This window comes from Balaenoptera borealis (assembly GCF_965194805.1).
Source record: "Balaenoptera borealis genome assembly, chromosome: 14".
NCBI lineage: Eukaryota > Metazoa > Chordata > Mammalia > Artiodactyla > Balaenopteridae > Balaenoptera > Balaenoptera borealis.
The window spans coordinates 69,935,618-69,955,206 of record NC_138875.1 but is presented as its reverse complement, the minus strand read 5'-3'; the positions used below and the strand labels follow the sequence as shown (position 1 = coordinate 69,955,206).

The 19,589-nt window shown below is 46.3% G+C and overlaps 1 protein-coding gene across 3 annotated transcripts in view; it reads left to right on the top strand.

Moving 5' to 3' along the window:
* Window positions 1-529: 529 nt before the first annotated feature.
* AP1B1 (adaptor related protein complex 1 subunit beta 1) overlaps window positions 530-19,589 on the top strand; it is a 51,769-nt gene continuing 32,709 nt past the window's right edge. For 2 of the 3 annotated variants that reach the window (XM_082354711.1, XM_082354710.1), the window contains exons 1-2: window positions 530-680; window positions 19,405-19,467. In XM_082354711.1, coding sequence (XP_082210837.1) covers window positions 19,431-19,467 — 37 coding nt within the window. In that variant the 5' untranslated portion in view covers window positions 530-680; window positions 19,405-19,430. The remainder of the gene's footprint in view (window positions 681-19,404; window positions 19,468-19,589) is intronic. The other variant, XM_082354712.1, reaches the window with a different exon arrangement.

The following is a 19,589-nucleotide window of genomic DNA, read 5'->3' as shown; positions in this document are numbered from 1 at the left end:
AGTAGAAAGTTAATAGTACCAGAGTTGGGAGCGAGATAGCTATAGCAATTGAGGTCCTGGCCGACCCAGCAAAAGGGGAAATGGGACATTATGAAGTTCTCCTTGGAGGGTCTGAGGTTTTCCCCTAAAACGCGGAATTCCCCTAAGGGCTGCACTGAAGGGCTGCAAGCGCTAGACTAGACTTACAGCTCTAGTTTAACTCTTCCCTTCACAAGGTAAGTGCTCTTGAGCAACACCTGCCCCTTTCAGAACCTCAGTTTTCCCGTCTGTAACACAGAAGGGAAACTGACCTCAAAGTCTCTACGAACTTTTCCATCTCCATCACGTTAAATTGCTTAACGGTTACCTGGCCTAGTTTTTCTCCGCGCTCTACAGAAGACATCGGCACAGAAGGACGTGTCGGGGGCGGAGTTAATTCCGGTAGGCCCCGCCCCTTCTGGCCCCACCCCGCGGGCACCAAACCCCGCCCCAGCCAGTGCACCCTTGACCCCGCCCCCAGCCCGTGCGTCCACCGGAAGTGCCCGCGCGCGGGCAGCTCACTTCCGCCTGGCAGGTGACAGCCGCGGGGCTCGGAGCGGCCGGCGGCACGGACGCGCCGGGAGAGCGGGAGGACAAGGCCGCAGACATTTTACTGCCGCGTCGAGCAGCGCCGTGGCGCCGGGAGCCGTTCGGAACTGTGGGTGAGGAAACGGGAAGCCCGGCGAGGCCGGAGAAGTGGTGGGGCGGGGAGTCAGGGGTCTGAGGTGAGGGGTTTCTGGGGTCAAAGGTCACGGAGAGGACAGGGAGCTGGAGGGGCTAGAGTGGCTTCCCAGGTCAGGACGAGGCAGAAGGGCTGCGGGTTCATTCATTCGCGCCCCCTTGGCCGCCGGCCTGCACCCCAGACACCCCAACTCCGCAGTCCCTCCCCGGGCGCCCTCCCGGAGAGACTCCTAGATTTAGGCCTGAGGGAGCCTGCGCCTGGCCAGACAGGAAACTTCTCTTCGGGTACTGGTTCCCCCTGCATACTCACCCCCGTGGCTATCCTGAGGCCTCCTCGTCGTTCAGGGCCTTATCTCTTTGCCAAGGTTCAAAAAGAAAAAAAAGAAAAGCTAAGAAATGGCCCGGCGCCGCCTCCTCTGGGGTGGGGTTGGGCTTGGTCTGTCCGTAGGCGCCTCACGGACAAGTTAACTGGGGACACCTGTAATAATGCCAAAAGTACTGATGGAAATGCTAGCTACTGGTTACTGAGCTCCTACTGTGTACCAAACCCTGTGCTAGGCACTTTACTTATAATGCCGCATTTAAGCTTCCCAGCAACCTTTGTGAGGTAGCTACTGTTGTTATCCCCATTTTATCCACGAGGAAACTGAGGCACAGAGAGGTTAAATCACACCTGTAAGGTCAATCAGGTAGTATAGACAAGAGCCAGGGTTCCCCCCCAGGCTCTCAAGGACCTGTAAGTGCAGAGACAAAGGAGAGGCTGGAGCAAGGTTGGGGTGTAGGGGCTATTTAATATCTTTAGCTGCCATTAAATTTGCACCTATATAAAGATGTAGCCTTCTTGCTTCTCGTCTGACCTTCATAAGGAGTATTTGATTCACTTTCTTCAGGATGAAACAGTCCTGCAGGTTATTGCTATAACTGATTACCTTTCAGGGCAAGAGAGGAAGTTTTTCCTGACTATTGAGAACTGTGAGACATAAAACAGGCTGGCCATGAAACGAATTTAAGAATATCCAGGACTTCCCTGGTGGCGCAGTGGTTGGGAATCCGCCTGCCAATGCAGGGGACGTGGGTTCGAACCCTGGTCTGGGAAGATCCCACATGCCGCAGAGTAACTAAGCCCATGTGCCACAACTACTTAGCCTGCGCTCTAGAGCCTGTGAGCCACAACTTCTGAGCCCACACACCACAACTACTGAAGCCCACACGCCTAGAGCCTGTGTTCCACAACAAGAGAAGCCATGACGATGAGAAGCCCGCGCACCGCAACGAAGAGTAGCTCGCACTTGCTGCAACTAGAGAAAGCCTGCGCGCAGCAATGAAGACCCAACACAGCCAAAAAACTAACTAAAGAAATTAATTTAAAAAAAAAAGAAAAAAACGATATCCAGAACCTCTCTTGAGAGTGGTTGAGCTGCATTCTTTTTGGAGTGAAGAGAGGAACCACATGACCGCTAGGGGATCTTTTGGCCCTAGGTTCTTGAAGAACATTCCCAAGGGAAGGGTCTGTGTCTCTGAGAAAAGTACAGGTCCCATGGCTTCTTGACTGGGGAGCCATATCTTGTCCAGGAGCTGGTAAGGTGGTTTCATGGCCAGAGGATGAGGCTTTGTGAGTCTGAGCCTTATTCCTTTGCAGAGACATTCACTTGCTCCAGTTCTGCCTCAGTTTCCCTGATAGCAGCACAGACCCGCTGATTTCCTACCCACTCCTAGGTATTATAAGCCTTAACAAACGCTTGAGGGTTTCCACATGCTTCTGAAGAAAGCTGTGATATAAATATTACTGTAGTGCCTGTTTTTAAACTCTACGATCTGTTCTCCTAGTTCCATTGAATTCACGGAAACTTAATATTGTCACCTTATCCCCATCCTTCCAAGGGAGGATTTGAGATGAAGTGACTTGTCACAGATGATAGGAACATGAGCAGAGCTCAGAGCATCTGGCTCCCTGTCCTGAGTTGAGCCCACCAGGCTCCTTCGACCTCTTAGAGCAGCTTCATGAAGAGTGGCTTCACTAGTTTTCAAAGACTCAGATCCCTCAGAGGTTGTGTAGAGATTATCTGTTGAGTGTGGTTTGAGCAGAGGCTTCACTTGAGCGACGTGAATAGCTCAGAGGTGTGATGGAAAAAGCACTCCTCGACTCCCCATCAGTCAACCCTGGGTTCCAGTCCCAGCTCAGCAGCTTCTTGGTAGTGTGACCTGGAGCCTTCTTTACCTCAGCTCTCAAATAATACCTTCCCCTTGCCCCCCCACCGAACACTGGCATATGTGGGGGCTGGACAAGGACATTTGTCAGAGCCTGTTGTGGTGGTGGGTGCCTTGACCCTAGGCAGTTGTGCCCACTGGGGGCCTGGTTTTGGGGGTGTTACTTCCATCTGCAGACAGAGACCTTTATGTACACAGGACTTCTCCCATCCTTCTTGTTTCACTTCCTAAAAGTGTTTCAGAAGAAATTCAGTCTGTTGGTCCTGCTGGCTCTGGGCGTGGACTTTCATCTTTTTCTAGTCATCCTCTGAAACTGTTGCATGTCTTGACTGCTCACTTCCTGAAAACCCCCACGCCTGGCACCAAAGCCTGGTGTGCTGATGGTGAGCAAGCATTGCTTGGTTATGAGTTTTGCGCTTTGGTGTATTTCTGAAAGCTAAAGGGGCATCTGTTGCTTGTAGGTATTTCTTTTTCTGAACAGGTCTTTTTGCCTAAAATAGGTCACTGATAAATTATCAGAGCCCAGGAATGGTTTTTGTGTTCTTCTTCGCTTCACACAGAGAGGAACAAATAACTCCAGAGAGAGAATATTACTTGGGCAAGTGAGAATCCTTTAAAAAAAATTCTGCTTGAATATCCATCAGTGGATTCTCATTGCTCTCAGGCTGAAACTCACATTCCTTAGCGTGGCCGCCAAAGCCTTTTGAGCTCTGACCTCTGCCGGGTTCTCCTGCCTCATCTCTCCTACTCCTCACTTCCAGCCTCTCCCCAAGTTCCAGTCAAACTCAACTGCTTGCCACTTCTGCCAGCCCCAGTTGTTTACCTCTGTGTCTTTGCTTTGTGCTGTTCCCACCTCCTGGGCACCAGTTCCTGTCACACACACCCGCTTCTTTGCTAGACCACTACTTGGTGCTTCCCATCTGATCATCTCCCCCACCTTGCAGGCCTGAACTGGATGTCCTGTGGCATTGATCACAGTGGGTTGTCATTGTCTGCGTACTCAGCTGTATTCTAAGTAAACAGCTCGTAATCCCTGGAGAGGACTTGTTTTAACTGTGTCTCCAGCACCTAGTGAAATATCTGGCACTTAGTAGGTGCTCAGTAAATGTTTGGTGAATGAATGAATGAATATCACATTGAATTTTTAGGATTCCGTGACTCCTAAGGAATTCAGAGCACTTCCCAGATGATCTCCTGTCCATCCTCATGTCACCCCAGGGGAGTAGGGAGAAATCTGCCCAATGGTGGGAATAACTACTTTGGAACTACTGCTATCACCCAGCCAGCCATCAGAGTGCTTCAGGGCCTCCAGAGACCTGGGGGTTGGGGAGCAGCAGGAGGTGCTGGTGGTAACGGCTCTCCCTGTGTAGTAGTAAAAGTGGCTAACATTTATCAAGCACTTGGTGGACTGGGTACTGCTGAGGGCTTTGTATGTATTCACTTGTTTTAGCCTCAAAAACCCCTCAAGTATGTGACATTATAATTCTCATTTTGCAGTTGTGGTATGGTTGTGCCTGTTAGGTTGTGTAGACCCCTTGAGAGCCCAGGTTGTACCCTCTGTGGCCACCTTTCCTTTCCCAATCCCTTGTTCTTGAATTGTCTCCTGTTATTTAATGGAGCTGAGGAAGGGCTTGGCTATGGTTCTAGCCTCCCAAGCCTCATGCTTTTTGGGTCTTTGGCCTTGGGCTTGACCTCTGACCTTTGTTAAGAGGGTCTCCCTGAAGTTGGGAGGCCTTCTCTAGTTAAGGTAACAGTATGGTTGGTTGACTACAGAATGCCCAGAGGTCATCATCAGCCAGGATGCCTTAGTCACTGATCCCTCGTCTCCTCTGTGGACTTGAGCTGCAAGATGGTAGGTTTGGAAGTCAGCTCTCAAAAGCTTTAAAACTGGGACTTCAGTGGCGGTCCAGTGGTTAAGACTCCACGCTTCCACTGCAGGGGGTGCGGGTTCAATCCCTGGTATGGGAAATAAGATCCCACAAGCTGTGTGGCATGGCCAGAAGTTTAAAAAAAAAAAAAAGTTTTAAAACCAGCCCTTCAGTGTTGGTTTTCAGCACTGAAGACATTCGTTACAGCTGAGCTCTATAGAGGACTAGCCTTGGGTGACATACTTTTTATCACACCCTAATTGCTTTTAGGGTCCTAAGCATATTTAGAGTAGAATGACAAAATTTCATTATAGCAAGCTATTGGGTCTGTTCTGTGGTTTTCACTCTCTGATCTCTAAGGGCTGGGTGGCTGGATGTTGAGACACTGAGGACAGAGCCTTCGTATGCCCAACATTCATTTATTCATTCGTTCCTTCCTTCATTCATTCAGTATTTATTGAGCCCTGCTGTGTGCCTGGCACTGGGCTAAATGTGGTGACAGGTAAACAAGCCAGACAGTTTCTGCCCTTGGATTGCTTACCACATTCTAGTGGGGGAGAGAGACAAAGAAGAAATAGAAAACAAATGTAATAATTAGAAAAACAGATAAATCATGAGGGAAATGAGGCAGAGCAGCTCACCCCTGTTAAAATGTAAGCCAGATCTCAGGATTCTTGCTTAAAACCCTCCAGTGGCTCTCAGCTCATTCAGAGTAAAAGCCAGAGTCCTTACCTTGACCTGTAAGGCCACCTCCATTCTCTGACCTCATAACCCACTGCCCCCCTCACAGCTCACTCTGTTCAAGCCACATCGCCTCCCTGCTGTTCCTCAAACAGGCCAGGCATACTCCCACCTTTGCACTATTTTTTGTGCCTGGAAGGCTCTTCCCCAGGCAGTGTCACCTCTCAAGGAGGCCTTTTGTGGCCACCCTGGTTAAATTTCAACCTCCCACTCGTCCTCCCCCACACTCCCTATCCTTCTTCCCTGCTTTCTTTTTCTCCATAGCATTTATCACTGTCTGAGATACTATATATGTTACTTATTTATCTTGCTTATAGTCACTGTCTGCCGTTAGGATGTAAGCTCTATGAAGGGAAAGGTTTTTGTCTGTTTAATTCACTGCTTCATCCCCAGCATATAGACCTATTTATGTCTCAGTAAATATGTGAATAGGAGTACTGGGCTATGAGGACAGAAAAATACCTACTTAGTGCGTGCAAGGATGGTATCTTTGAAGTGATGTCACCTAAGCTGAGATTTGAAGGATAAGTCTAGAAGCTGGAGAGATAATCCAGGCAGAAGGATCAGCAAGTATGAAGGCAGTGAAGAGCTTGGCAACTAGAGGAGCACAGAAGGCCTGTGGGCCTGGAGGGTTATAGGCGGAAGGAAGGGCCTAGCTGAGCTCACATCATAGCCTGTGTCAGAGCCCCCTCTGCACACCTCCCCCAGCAATTTGTTTCCCCACTTCCTGCAGCTCTGATCACTCTGAGCTGATGCCCAGGGCCAGGGATAGTGATCTGATGGTGATCTGAAGGAAGTGGCCTGAACATTTCTCCCATTGGAGATGTTGCCACCTGACCTTCTACCCTTTGCCGTTTCTTCTCTCTCTTATCATTTATTTACTTACCTTCCATTTACTGTCTGTAAAATGGGCTAGGGTGTTTGGCATTCTCAATTTCAAAACAGCTTGACAACCAGAACAGATGTAGCTCTGACCCTGGCAGACCCCATGAAATCAACATTGGGAAGCTGCTCTCTAGCTGAGGTTGGTTTACAAAACATGAAATTTCCCCAAGAGGAGGATTGAGCACCAGTCATTTGAATATTTACTGAGCACCTACTACTTGCCAGGTACCAGTCTAGGAGCTAGGAATATGGTAGGGAACAAAATGAACAAAATCCTTGTCCTTATGGAATTTCATTATGGAGGGGAAAAAAATAGATAAGTGTTTTATCCTATGTTGGTGATAAGTACTTAGAGGAAAAAACAAAAAGAGGAAAGAAGGATAGGAAGTGTGGGGGATTTGTTGGGGGCGTGTACAATTTTAAATAAAGTGGTCGGAGAAGACCTCAGTGAGAAGGTGACATTTGAGCCAAGCCATGAAAGAGGTGAGGGATACATACACTACCAAATGTAAAATAGATAGCTAGTGGGAAGCAACTGCATAGCACAGGGAGATCAGCTCGGTGCTTTGTGACCACCTAGAGGGGTGGGATAAGGAGGGTGGGATAAGGAGGGTGGGAGGGAGACGCAAGAGGGAGGAGATATGGGGATATATGTATATGTGTAGCTGGTTCACTTTGTTATAAAGCAGAAACTAACACACCATTGTAAAGCAATTATACTCCAATAAAGATATTAAAAAAAAAAAAAAAGAGGTGAGGGACTGGGGTGGCGGGGGGGGGCGGGGGGAAGAAACAGGTGCGGGAGATTAAGAGGTACAAACTTCCAGTTACAAAATAAATGAGTCACAGGTATGAAATGTACAGCGTGGAGAATATAGTCCATAACTATGTAATATCTGTATGGTGACATATAACTAGACTTATCATGGTGATCACTTGGAAATGTGTATAAATATCGAATCACTATGTTGTGTAAAAGGAACTAACATAGTGTTGTAGGTCAATTATACTTGAAAAAACAAACAAACTTATAGAGAAAGAGATAAGATTTGTGGTTACCAGAGGTGGGGGTTGGGGGAAGGGGAATTGAATGAAGGCAGTCAAAAGGTACAAACTCCCAGTTAAAAGATACATAAGTATTAGGAATGTAATGCACAACATGATAAATATAATTAACACTGCTGTATGTTGTGTATGAAAGTTGTCGAGAGTAAACTGTTAGATTTCTCATCACAAGGAAAAAAATTTTTTTTTCTGTTTTATTTTGTATTTATATGAGATGATGGATGTTCACTAAACTTATTGTGATAATTTCATGATGTATGAAAGTCAAATCATTATGCTGTACACCTTAAACTTATACAGTGCTGTATGTCAATTATATCTCAATAAAACTGGAGGGGGGAAAAAAAGGTGAGGAGCTGAGCCATGAGACTGTCTAGAGAAAGAGCCTCCTTGGCAAAGTGAACAGCATGTTCAAAGGCCCTGGGGTTGAAACATGCCTGTTGTGTTCCAGGATCAGCAAAGAGACCCATATGGCTGGAACTGAGGGAGTGATGGGGAGAACAGTGGAAGAAGTTTGAAAGAGATAATGACAGGGAGGGTGTGTGTGTGAGAGACAGAAGGGGGTATGCATCTCATCCAGGGCTTTGTGGGCCATGAGGCCATGGTAGGGACTTTGGCTTTTACTCTGAGTGAGACAGGGAACCATTGGGGGATTTTGAGCAAAGGGATGCCATTGTCTGATTTAGACTGTCATAGGACCATTCTGGCTGTTGCCAGGATGGGTTGTCAGGTGCAGTGTGGAAGCAGCTTTGGTAGCAATCTCAGTGGGAGGGGATGATGGCCTGGGCCCAGGTGGTAGTGATAGAGCTGGTGAGAAGCCCCTTCATGGACTCTGAATTCATTTTGAAGGTAGGCCCGACAGGAATTGCTGATGGATTAGATGTGTGATATGAGAGAGAGTGTATTATCAAGGGTAACTGAGGTTTTGGGCCTGAGAACCTGTCAAAGATGGTTTTGGTAATAACTGGATAATGAAGACTGCAGGATGAGTCAGTTGGGGGATAGGAGGAAGCAAGTGGTAGTTTTTATCATTTTAAGTTTGAGCTGCCTGTTAGCCATATAGACATTCCAGTGATATCAGGCAGTTTGAATATATGAGCTGGGAGTTCAGAGGAGAGGTTGGGCCTGGGGATGTAAAGTTGTGAGTTGTCAGCGCATAGATGGTGCTTAAAGGCATGACACTGGATGAAGCAAGCAGCTGGAGGAGGGAAGAGGGCCTCTGGGAAAGGGCAGAGGAACCAGGCCTGAGCCCTGGGGCACTCCAGGTGTTGAAGGAGAGGGAGAGGAGGAGGAACAAAGGAGACTAGACAGTGGGGTAGAAGGGAAAGTAGAGAGCATGGCATCCTGGAATCCAAGGGAAGAAAATGTTTCAGGGAGGATGGAGTGATCAGTAGCATCAAATGCTTGTTAGCATGAGACTTGTCATTTGATAAGATCACTGCATCTTCTGCTGGCAGGGTCCAACTCACCCTGGAATCCAAGACTGTCTTTGAATCCCATCCTTCCCTGACTAACCTCATCTGCTCCTTTCCCTGCCATGATCTTGCCTTCAGCCAAGCAGGGGGTCTCACAGACTCCTAAATATGTGTGCTTGTTTTGGCCTTGGATATGTCACTCCTCTCTCAGCATCTCTAACTCCTCATTTTTAAATAGGTTACTGGAGAATTAAATGACACAGGGGCTCTAAATTACTTAGCACAGAACCTGTGCCCCAGCCAGTGTTTGTGTTGGTTTAGTTATTCTCAATTCATTCCCTGTTAATGCTGACATCTTGTGGGTCTTCTCCATGTCACCTTCGCCCCACCCTTTCCAAATCCGACACATCTTTTCATGTCCAGCCAAGCCCCTTTTAATCCAAGAGGGCTTCCTCTGATGCTCCACCCATCTCAGAGTCTCTTCCTCAGAGCTTTGGTGGCAGTCATTTGGAGGGCATGATTACTCTGCTGTTCCCCTGAAGTCCTTCACCTGCCCTCTGAATCTGTAGGAGCCATCAGGAAAAGATTGTTCTTTGTCTGCTGTGTGTGAGCTCCTGTGTGGGGTGCAGTTGCAGGCTTGGAGCCGACGGTGCTCCACACTGTTAAACATGCTATATCCAAAATGTGACAGATTTTCAGAAAGTGTTCCCAATGTATAGGTGGGAAAACTGAGGTCTCAGGAGCCTAGTTCTGTAGTCTTTGGCCTCTGTTTCCTCATCTTCATTGATTTAAGGATTGTTCAGAAGAAGCCCCTATTATTTCATTTATTTATTTATTTATTTATTTATGGCTGTGTTGGGTCTTCATTGTGCCCAGGCTTTCTCTAGTTGTGGCGAGCAGGGACTACTCTTCATTGCGGTGCGCAGGCTTTTTATTGCAGTGGCTTCTCTTGTTGCAGAGCAGGGCTCTAGGGGTGCGGGCTTCAGTAGTTATGGCTCGCAGGCTCCAGAGCGCAGTCTCAATTGTTGTGGCGCACGGGCTTAGTTGCTCCGCGGCACGTGGGATCTTCCCAGACCAGGGCGTGAACCTGTGTCCCTTGCATTGGCAGGCAGATTCTTAACCAATGCGCCACCAGGGAAGTCCCTAGTATTTCGTTTTTAAGGAACTTTTCCTTGGCAGCAGATCTTTCCACGCATTACTGCTTGTAGATTAGTCGAGAACTGGCCCTTGATGCTAGAATTCAGTCCTAGAGACTCAGTGCTGATAGAAGAACATTTGCATGTACTATTTGCTTGCCTTTAGTTCCTTTTCATTTTGAGGCTTTAATTGCTAGTGGGTTTCAGAAGATTGACTTTGATTAATCAGTTTTCCTCCAAATCCCAGGAGACCCATAACTGGGTGATCTCATCCAGACAGGCTTTCGCTAGGCACATTACCAAACTTGACGTTCCTCCTGTCCAAACTGGATGGGCTGGCCCTAAAATAACCTGTAATTCAACCTTCGAGGGACTCGGCAGGGATGTGTGGCAACATACTTCACATACCATTTAGCCTAGAGTGTGTGTTTCTGCCAGGGTTTCCTCAGAGAGGAGGAGCTGCCTCACTGGACACAGTGGGACATGTGTGACCTCATTATGGGGCAAGAGTAGAGTGTGTTGGCGCTACCATTTTCTAGCTGTGTGACTCCAGACAAATGCCTTGACCTCTCTGGGCTTCGGTTTCCTTATATATAAACTTGGGATATTATCAATACCTTCTTCACAGATTACTGTAAAGCTCTTTACGTAGTTTCTGGCCCATGGCGCATATCCATCTGTCATTACCACTTCCACTGCCACCTTTGTTTCAAATCTTGTGCCAAGCCCAAAGAAGAATACAGCTTATTTTCTCGTAGTGATTGAACTGGCTTGAAAGAGCCTATCTGAGTTTGGTGACCACATTGTCTCAGAGAGGAAGTCTGAAATCTGGTTTCTCTACTGCTGACTCACCTTTTAGTCTTCAAGGTGGCCTTACCTGTTTACCTGTCTGTAATGTGAACTTTAGTACTTACTTGTGAGGACCTTTTCCTTTTTTTTTTCTATTTATTTATTTTATTTTTCTCTGTGTTGGGTCTTCATTGCTGCGCGCGGGCTTTCTCTAGTTGCGGCGAGTGGGAGCTTCTCTTCATTGTGGTGCGCAGGCTTCTCATTGAGGGCTTCTCTTGTTGCGGAGCACAGACTCTAGGCACATGGGCTTCAGTAGTTGTGGCACACGGGCTCAGTAGTTGTGGCTCGCGGGCTCTAGAGCGCAGGCTCAGTAGTTGTGGCCCACAGGCTTAGTTGCTCCACAGCATGTGGGATCTTCCTGGACCAGGGCTCGAACCCATGTCCCCTGCATTGCAGGTGGATTCTTAACCACTGCGCCACCAGGGAAGTCCCCCTAGCTTAGTCTTGACTGTCCTTGAGCAGGTTTCTGAAAGCTATTCATCAGGCAAGGGTTTAACAGTGAATTTCAGCACTGAAGTTGGAAGCCACCAACACAGACTTTTTTTTTTTTTTTTTTTTTTTTCAACACAGACTTTTAAGGATCAGTTTTCCCTGCCCGGATATCCTTGAATTCAGAGATGGGTCTTGGGAGCTGGATCAGACCTTGTCAGATGTCTCTCTCCCCGTTTCATTTCCTCAACTTCTCTGGCTGGTCTCACTACACCTATAGTCTCCCTGGTTCCATCACTGGATGCCGATGGCGTGTGGTCCACTCTGCTGGTGCTGCCAACTTCATGCTTCTCGTCCGACTGCAGAGTATGGGCTGCTCTGACATGAACCACTGCCCTGAGACTAGAAAAGTCCTCTCCCTGGCCATTGTCTGGCCATTTGGGGAATTGCTTGGCTTGTTACTGTTTTCCCTTCTACTGAAGACCTAATGAGGTTTGTTGGCCCTGGCTGCATTCTGAATTTGTTTTCTTTTTTGTCCCCTTGGAAACGTTTTCTGTCATGCTCTGTGAATGATCATGCTCCATTTTCTCTTGTTTGATACCCAGGAAGAACACTCTGGTGAGGAAGTGGATTCCACCTCTAGCAAGGAATCATAGAACATGAGATGCAGGAGGGATATTGTCCTTTAAACTTTGTTTTCAAACTTTGTTCTATGGAACTATGGGGTGTCTGAAGGGCCCCCGGTGAGGAGGGGGAAAAGTGGGCATAGTGAAATGAGTCAGGCTCTGGGCCCTTACCCTTACTTCAATCAGAGCAGTTCCACTTTTATTTTAAACAATTTAACAACGGGGTGACGGGTGGGGCTTGAAAAGCCATTGATCTGGTTGAATTCTCTTGTTTGACAATTGGAGAAAGGAAGGCCCAGAGATGGGGGGTATTTGCCCAGGGTCACACAGCTGTTGGTAGCAAAGCTAGAATTCCTGGCAGCCATCTTGGCATTGGATCAGCCGTGCCATGTTTGTGGAAAGTTAGCTGCAAAGCCTCATGTTCCCGGTTTGCCCAGTTGTCGCTGTCTGGCACTCATCAGGGAGTCCTATTGTTTTGATCTGTTATGGGCCCTTGGTTTTCTAGCTTCTCTGGGAACCTGTCCTTTCATTTTGCCAGCAAACATTTGGTGAACTTGTGGAATATGTCAGACATTGTGCCAGTCACTGGGTTGACAGCATTAAACAGGAAAGATCCTAAATTAGAGTTGTGAGGAGGGCTATGGAGAAGTCCACAGTATGATTGACTCAAATGTCGAGGAGGCTTCTGCCCCTCTGGGTCTGGAGAGGGTTCCTCTGGGGCAATGGTGTTTGAGCAGAGACTGAAGGAGGAGCCCGGGGGTGGGGATAGTGTTTTGAATTAGATGCACCATTGTTTTCTAAACTGCATTATGTTTAAAAGAGATGATACATGCATAGGATATAAAATTCCCAAGATAGACAAAGGTAAATGATGAAGTCTCTTACCCCAACCATTGGTAATCCAGCTTCCTTTCTTGAGGAAACCACTGTCCACTTTTCTTATTTACCCTTTCAAGGATAGTCCATGCATTTGCAAACACTTGGTATTTATGTTTTATTAATATTTTAATTTTTAATAGAAATGGTAGTATACTACATATAGTTTTTCATCTTGCTTTTTATCACTTAATAGCTTACAGAGTGTTGCATACAAGTACATGTAGAACTGCCTCATTCTTTTTCATGATTGCACAGTATTCCCCATGTCTGTATGTAGTGCCGTAATTTTTTAAACCAGTCAGTCCTCTGTGGGAGGACATTTAAGGTGTTTACAATGTTTTGCTATTATAAAGGATGCCACATGAGTAACTGTATCTACATAGTTTTATACATATAGAAGAAACTCCTGGAAGCAGAATTGCTAGGTCAGTGGGTAAGTACCTTTGCAATTTGGGTAGCTGCTGTTGCCAAATTACTATAGAAGTTGTAGCAATTTAGGCTCTCACTAGCATCATATGAGGGTATCTATTTCCCCACATCAACACCAACAAGGAGTGTTAGCAGACTTCTGGGCCTTTACCAATCCACTAGCTGATGGATGGTATTTCATTGTAATTTTAATTTCCATTTCTCTTACAAGGAAGCCTAAACCGTTGTATTTCATTTTCTATGAATGGGTCACATCCTTCGCCATTCTTCTCTTTGTAGTCACTTTTTATGTATTAAGGAAAATAAGCTTTTGTGATGTGATGCAACTTTTTGTGTGTGTGTGTTTCTTTTGTTTTGTACGTCGTTTGGTTTTTATTGGTTTTGGCCATGCAGGCAAACTTGATTATTATATAATTGAATTCATAGATCTTTTAAGACTTCTTGATTTTATGTCATACTCAGAAAGGCTTTATTTCCTTTGGATTATACAGTGCTCTATTTTTCTTCTCCAGCATTGGGTTCTATTTTGTTATTTAAAAAAAAAAAAAATTAATGTTTGTTTAATTTGCACCAAGTGAAATGTTCAGCTCTTATGTGTACAGTTTGGCCAGTATCTGCATCAAAATACAGATCATTTCCGTCACCCCTAGAGTTCTTTCACCCACACATAAATCAGTCCTTCCCACCTAGAAGCATCCACTGATCAGATTTCTGTCACTATAGGTTAATTTTGCCTCTTCTGTTTATTCTGTAATTTCATATTTACGATGTTTATGTTTGCAGTTGTCAGTGTCTTTCATTCTCACATTGTCCCCTGTCAGTGGTGAATTCCCCATTTTTTTTTTAATTTATTTTTTTATTTATCTTTGGCTGCTTTGGGTCTTCGTTGCTGTGCACGGGCTTTCTCTAGTAGCGGCAGGCGGGGGCTACTCTTCGTTGGGTGCGCGGGTTTCTCGTTGCGGTGGCTTCTCTTGTTGTGGAGCACGGACTCTAGGCGCACGGGCTTCAGTATTTGTGGCTTGCAGGCTCTAGAGTGCAGGCTCAGTAGTTGTGGCGCATGGGCTTAGTTGCTCTGCGGCATGTGGGATCTTCCTGGACCAGGGCTCAAACCCGTGTCCCCTGCGTTGGCAGGTGGATTCTTAACCACTGTGCCACCAGGGAAGTCCCTGAATTCCCCATTTTTAAGAGATGAAGTTGAATTGTAGAGCTGAAGTAAACTGTAGCCTCAGCTCAGTATTCTTCAGTTAATTATTATTAGCAAGTTTGAGACCTTGGAGAAAAGTTGAAATATATTCAGTATTTTCTTTTTTAAAAAATTAATTAATTTATTGATCTTGGTTGCGTTGGGTCTTCGTTGCTGTGCGCGGGCTTTCTCCAGTTGCGGCAAGCAGGGGCCACTCCTCGTTGCTGTGCGCAGGCCTTTCACTGCGGTGGCCTCTCCCATTGCGGAGCATGGGCTCCAGGCACACGGGCCTCAGTAGTTGTGGCATGTGGGCTCAGTAGTTGTGGCACACAGGCTCTAGAGCGCAGGCTCAGTAGTTGTGGTGCACAGGCTCAGTTGGTCTGCGGCATGTGGGATCCTCCCGGACCAGGGATCGAACCTGTGTCCCCTTCATTGGCAGGCGTATTCCTAACCACTGCGCCACTGGGAAGTCCCTCAATATTTTCTCAATTTTTTTTTTGTTTTTGGTGGCGCTGTGCGGTTTGCGGGATCCTAGCTCCCCAGCCAGGGATCTAACCCATGCCTCCTGCACTGGGAGCACGGAGTCTTAACCACTGGACCACCAGGGAAGTCCCTTAATGTATTTTTTAATAGGTTTAAATTCATTTTATTAGCTTGAAACACAGAAAGATATTTTTAATCTCCTGGTTATAAAATTACATTTAGATTTTTGATGACTCAAAAATTTAAAAAGTGTTGAGGACTTTTTCTTAAACCCAACCCAAGCTCCAGTTGCTAAAATTCAAAGTCTTTAACTGACAATATTATTTTATGAGTTTTTTCCTTTCCTTTTCTTCCTAAGGCCTCATTTTTCCACTCTTAAATTATATTACATCTTTGTCCCTGGCCAGTATGTCAGTGATTCTCACCAAGGACTTCTTTATAGTTCTAGAAAACATAGAGAAAACTACTCTGTTTCAGGCCTTATTACTCAGTTCATTTCTTTACACCTAGTGACAAGGGAAGCAGCCCTGTCAATAGGATTTAAAACCAAGAAAAAAGTGAGATTAACAGGAACTGGCCCTGGGATTGTGGCATCAGAGTTATCTACTGAGAATGGATGTGGGGAGGGAGGACAGAGGTGGGGACAGCGGCAGTGTCTCCTCAAAGACAAACTGGTCCCAGGTGTGCCCCGCTTTGAATTTGGACAGTGCCATCCCCTTCAGGCATTCCTTGGCCTGTAAATACTGAAACTGAGAGGTATCCCAGCATAGAATGCTGTATCCTTAGCAGAAGTGACTCATCACATTGGCCAGAGCAGCTTCTGAAACAAAAATTCCCTCCAATTACTGCTTTTTTTAATGCGCTCTGCCACTTCCAAAGATGGAATCCAAACCCTAAGCTTTTTCTCGCCTAAATTGGCTGCTTGCTTTCAATTGTGGCTCATGTACATGGTCAGAGTCTTGGCCCCTGTGGCCTCCATTAGCAGGGATACAATGCATAGCGACGGCTGAGAGCAGGGCCAAGAAAAGCACCAGTCTTTCCTGTGGCATCTGCAAGTCTGAGTTCAAAGTCTGACTGAACTATAGGGTTTTTTCCATTCCTGCAGAGAGAATGAAAAATCTCTCTTGCGCTGATACCCTAGGCAACTGCGGTGAAAGAACATGAGGAGATAGCCACCCTCAGTAGATCCACATGGTGCTGGTGATCTTTCATGGTGAGGTGAGGTTTTTTAATCGGTGCTCTGGGGTGGCTTTGCAAAAGCATTTTCATTTCTCCCCATCTTCTCCTTCCTCCTCTACCTTAATTTCCTGTATATGAAACAACTTCAGAGGGATACAATTTCTGCATCAGCAGTCCCACTGGGCCCTCTGCAGAGGGATATGCGAAATAGATACTGCGGAGGAAAGAGGCCACCAGCGCCAGCCGTCACACGGTGTGGTGGTTTACGTTTGTGAGTAGTTGCTTAGCACCTGTAAAAGGAAGAGTGTCATCAAAAGCTCCAGCTGTAGGGGCATCAGCAGCTGTGGTGGCTTCACTAGCTGACCCTGAAGGTCTCTTGCTTTTTTCAATCCCCCAAAGAGAAATTTTCCCACCCTTTCCTCCATCTGGGTGGTTGCATCCAACACAGATCTGCCAGGCTGTGTTCTGGGAATTCAGGGCCCTTGGATGTTGTGTTGTGCCTGCAGATGAGGGGAAAGCCCGTGACACCCTCCTCTACCAGAGAAGGAAGAATTTCTGGGCAGTGCTGAAGTTGGACATCTAAGGTAGTTTTTGCTTTGTTCACTTTGATTTCCTTCTAGATTTAACGTTGGAGGGGTTTGTATGTTACTTTCTGTGATTCTTTTGGCCTGTGATTTTTAGCCCTTCTTGCCTTCATTGATTCCTCTTCAACTAAATTTAACCTTGGGAAACCCAAGGTACTCTCCTATTCTGGATACCTCTGGTTATGCTCTCAGGCCTGTGACTTCTGAAGCCATACAGCCTTTTATTGTGTGACAGACATGCCATTGTCTTCTTTACCTGCTCATTCTCACAGCTCCACAAAGAACCTCTAGGTTGGTGAGGTTTCTCTGAGAAAATGGCTTTCTCTGTGCTCAAAATGAAATTATTTTTAATGTATGTAAACTCCGGTAGGAAACAAATGCTTATATAGTTACCTCACAGCTGTCGGAGAGCAGGCTGAGGGTCCCTGGGCTTTTCAGTGGCAACTTTTCATTTCTTTCAACAACTATTGACAACCCTGGCCATGCTTGTGTGGAGGATGGATGCAGCTGTGGACCAGGCCGACTTGGGTCCTTGCCTTTGGGGATCTGTCTGCAGCCCTGACTCCCGCTGCCGAGACTGGCAGTTAGTGGCCCCGCAGCAGCACTGGCATCAGCAGACACAGGGGTCTCTTCTGCTCTTTCCCAGAGCTCCCACAGAAAAGTGCCATCATCCCTTTTCAACCTGACAAAGCAAAAGGAATGTGGAATTGTGTCTTTTTCTTTATACTTTTGTCAGCGAAGCCTTTATTCCTTTATCCTAATGGGATCCACAAAGGCTTTAAGGCAGCCCTGAAGCAGTACTTATTGGTTCCCTGTTGGTTACTGAAACAAAACCTATGGGCAGGCACCTCAGTTGGGAAACAGCCCTATTGCCATCCTGCCATAAATACAGGCTTAAACTGGAAAAATACAGTTGGGCTGCAGGGGAGCTGTGTTGCCATTGTTTCCAGAGATTTTTTTTTTTTAATAAATTTATTTATTTTATTTATTTATTTTTGGCTGTGTTGGGTCTTCGTTGCTGCGTATGGGCTTTCTCTAGTTGTGGCGAGCAGGGGCTACTCTTCGTTGCAGTGCATGGGCTTCTCATTGCGGTGGCTTTTCTTGTTGTGGAGCACAGGCTCTAGGCGCACGGGCTTCATTAGTTGTGGCTCGTGGGCTCTAGAGCTCAGGCTCAGTAGTAGTGGTGCACTGGCTTAGTTGCTCTGCGGCAACTGTGGGATCTTCCCGGACCAGGGTTTGAACCCATGTCCCCTGCATTGGCAGGTGGATTCTTAACCACTGCACCACTAGGGAAGCCCCTCCAGAGACTTTTGAGATGTTCCTTGACTCCTCACATCCATCCCAAGAGTAACCTTAATCTCCCCCCACCGATAGCAGTGAATTGGAAGAAGATATTAATGGCTTACATGTTTGAGTCTCTTTTATAGAGGCAACAGAAGGGACCAAGTGAGTGAGTTTTCTCCATTCAAATGTCTGTTCTTTGGGTTGTGTGGTTTTCTGTACCATGTGAAACTATAGGTAGGACTGGAAGTTGAAAGTCTCATGGCTTTTTGGACTGAATCCTTAAGCCACTCTCAGGGTTCTATCCTTTCTCTCAGATGGGGAAGCAGAATTCCCTCCTCTCTAGAGCACAGGTCCTGAGCTCAGATGGACCTGAAATTGTCTCTCAGTCCAGCCACTTACAAGCCATGTGACCTTGGGCAAGTTACTTAACATCCCTGAGCCTTAGTTTCCTCATCTAAAAAGGGGGTAAAAGCAATTACTTTATTGGTAGAATTAAATGAGATAAAGTGTGTAAAGCTTTAATAGGGGTTCAGTAAATGATAGCTTCTTAATAAATGTTAGAACAACCCCTGAAGCCTCTGCCATGCATCCAGGGTACTTGGCTCTTGTGTAGCTTCTTTTATCTCTCATCTGTTGACCAAGAAGAACTATTGAAGTTACATAGTAAATGCTCAGCAAATTGTTGAATGAACAAGAGGGCCTTGGTATTTTCTTTGCCCTGTTGCCTTAGACCAGTACTTCACAGTGTGAGTTTTACCCTAGGAGGTGTCCTGAGAGATGCTTTGAGAAAACTGGCCAGTTAGATTTGGGGAGTGCTGTAGAGTCTGCAGTGTGTAGTTTCTAGCCCTCTCTAGAGATGAATAGTGCCTATCACTGTTTAGAGAAGCTTGGAAAAGTTGGGTAGAGAAGAAATCTCTCCAGCTTTTTAACCTTGGCATTTTCCAAGCTCCTTTGACTATATAGGCAATGATAGTGATAGTACTTCCATGAGGCTGTGATGAGGCTTCAATGAGTTCATGAGTGAGAAGCACTTAGTGCTGGGCAGAGTGAGCACCACAGAGGGGCTGCTGTAACCATGATTGTTCAGTGCTTTTTAATCTGTGGACTCTTCCAAAGTATTGAGCCATTCCCTATTGATGGACATTTAAGTTATTTCCAGTGGTACATTGTTATGGACAGTGCTGCAGGATATAAAACCCTTTTATCGTGTGCAGATATTTCTGTGGGAGAGATTCCTAGAAGTAAAATCGCTGGGTCAAAGAATATGCACATTTTAAAATTTGATAGATCCTTCGGAATTACCCTCCAAAATCTAATCAGCCATTATCTAACAGTTCATTTGCCCAGTAAAGAGATGAGACGCTATCTCCCCTCACCAGGCATGCACTGGATCCCTCTCCCCTCTTGTGAAATGAAAAGGGAATGGAACACAAGGGCAAGTCACCTCTTTTCTGTCTTGCAGAGTCTGGCCACAGATAAGGGACCAAAATGACGGACTCAAAATATTTCACCACAACCAAGAAAGGTACTGTTTGTTTCATTGTGGGGTCTTTTTTTTTTTTTTTTTGGCTGCCTTTGGTCTTCGTTGCTGCACACGGGCTTTCTCTAGTTGCGGCAGGCGGGGGCTACTTTTCATTGCAGTGCACG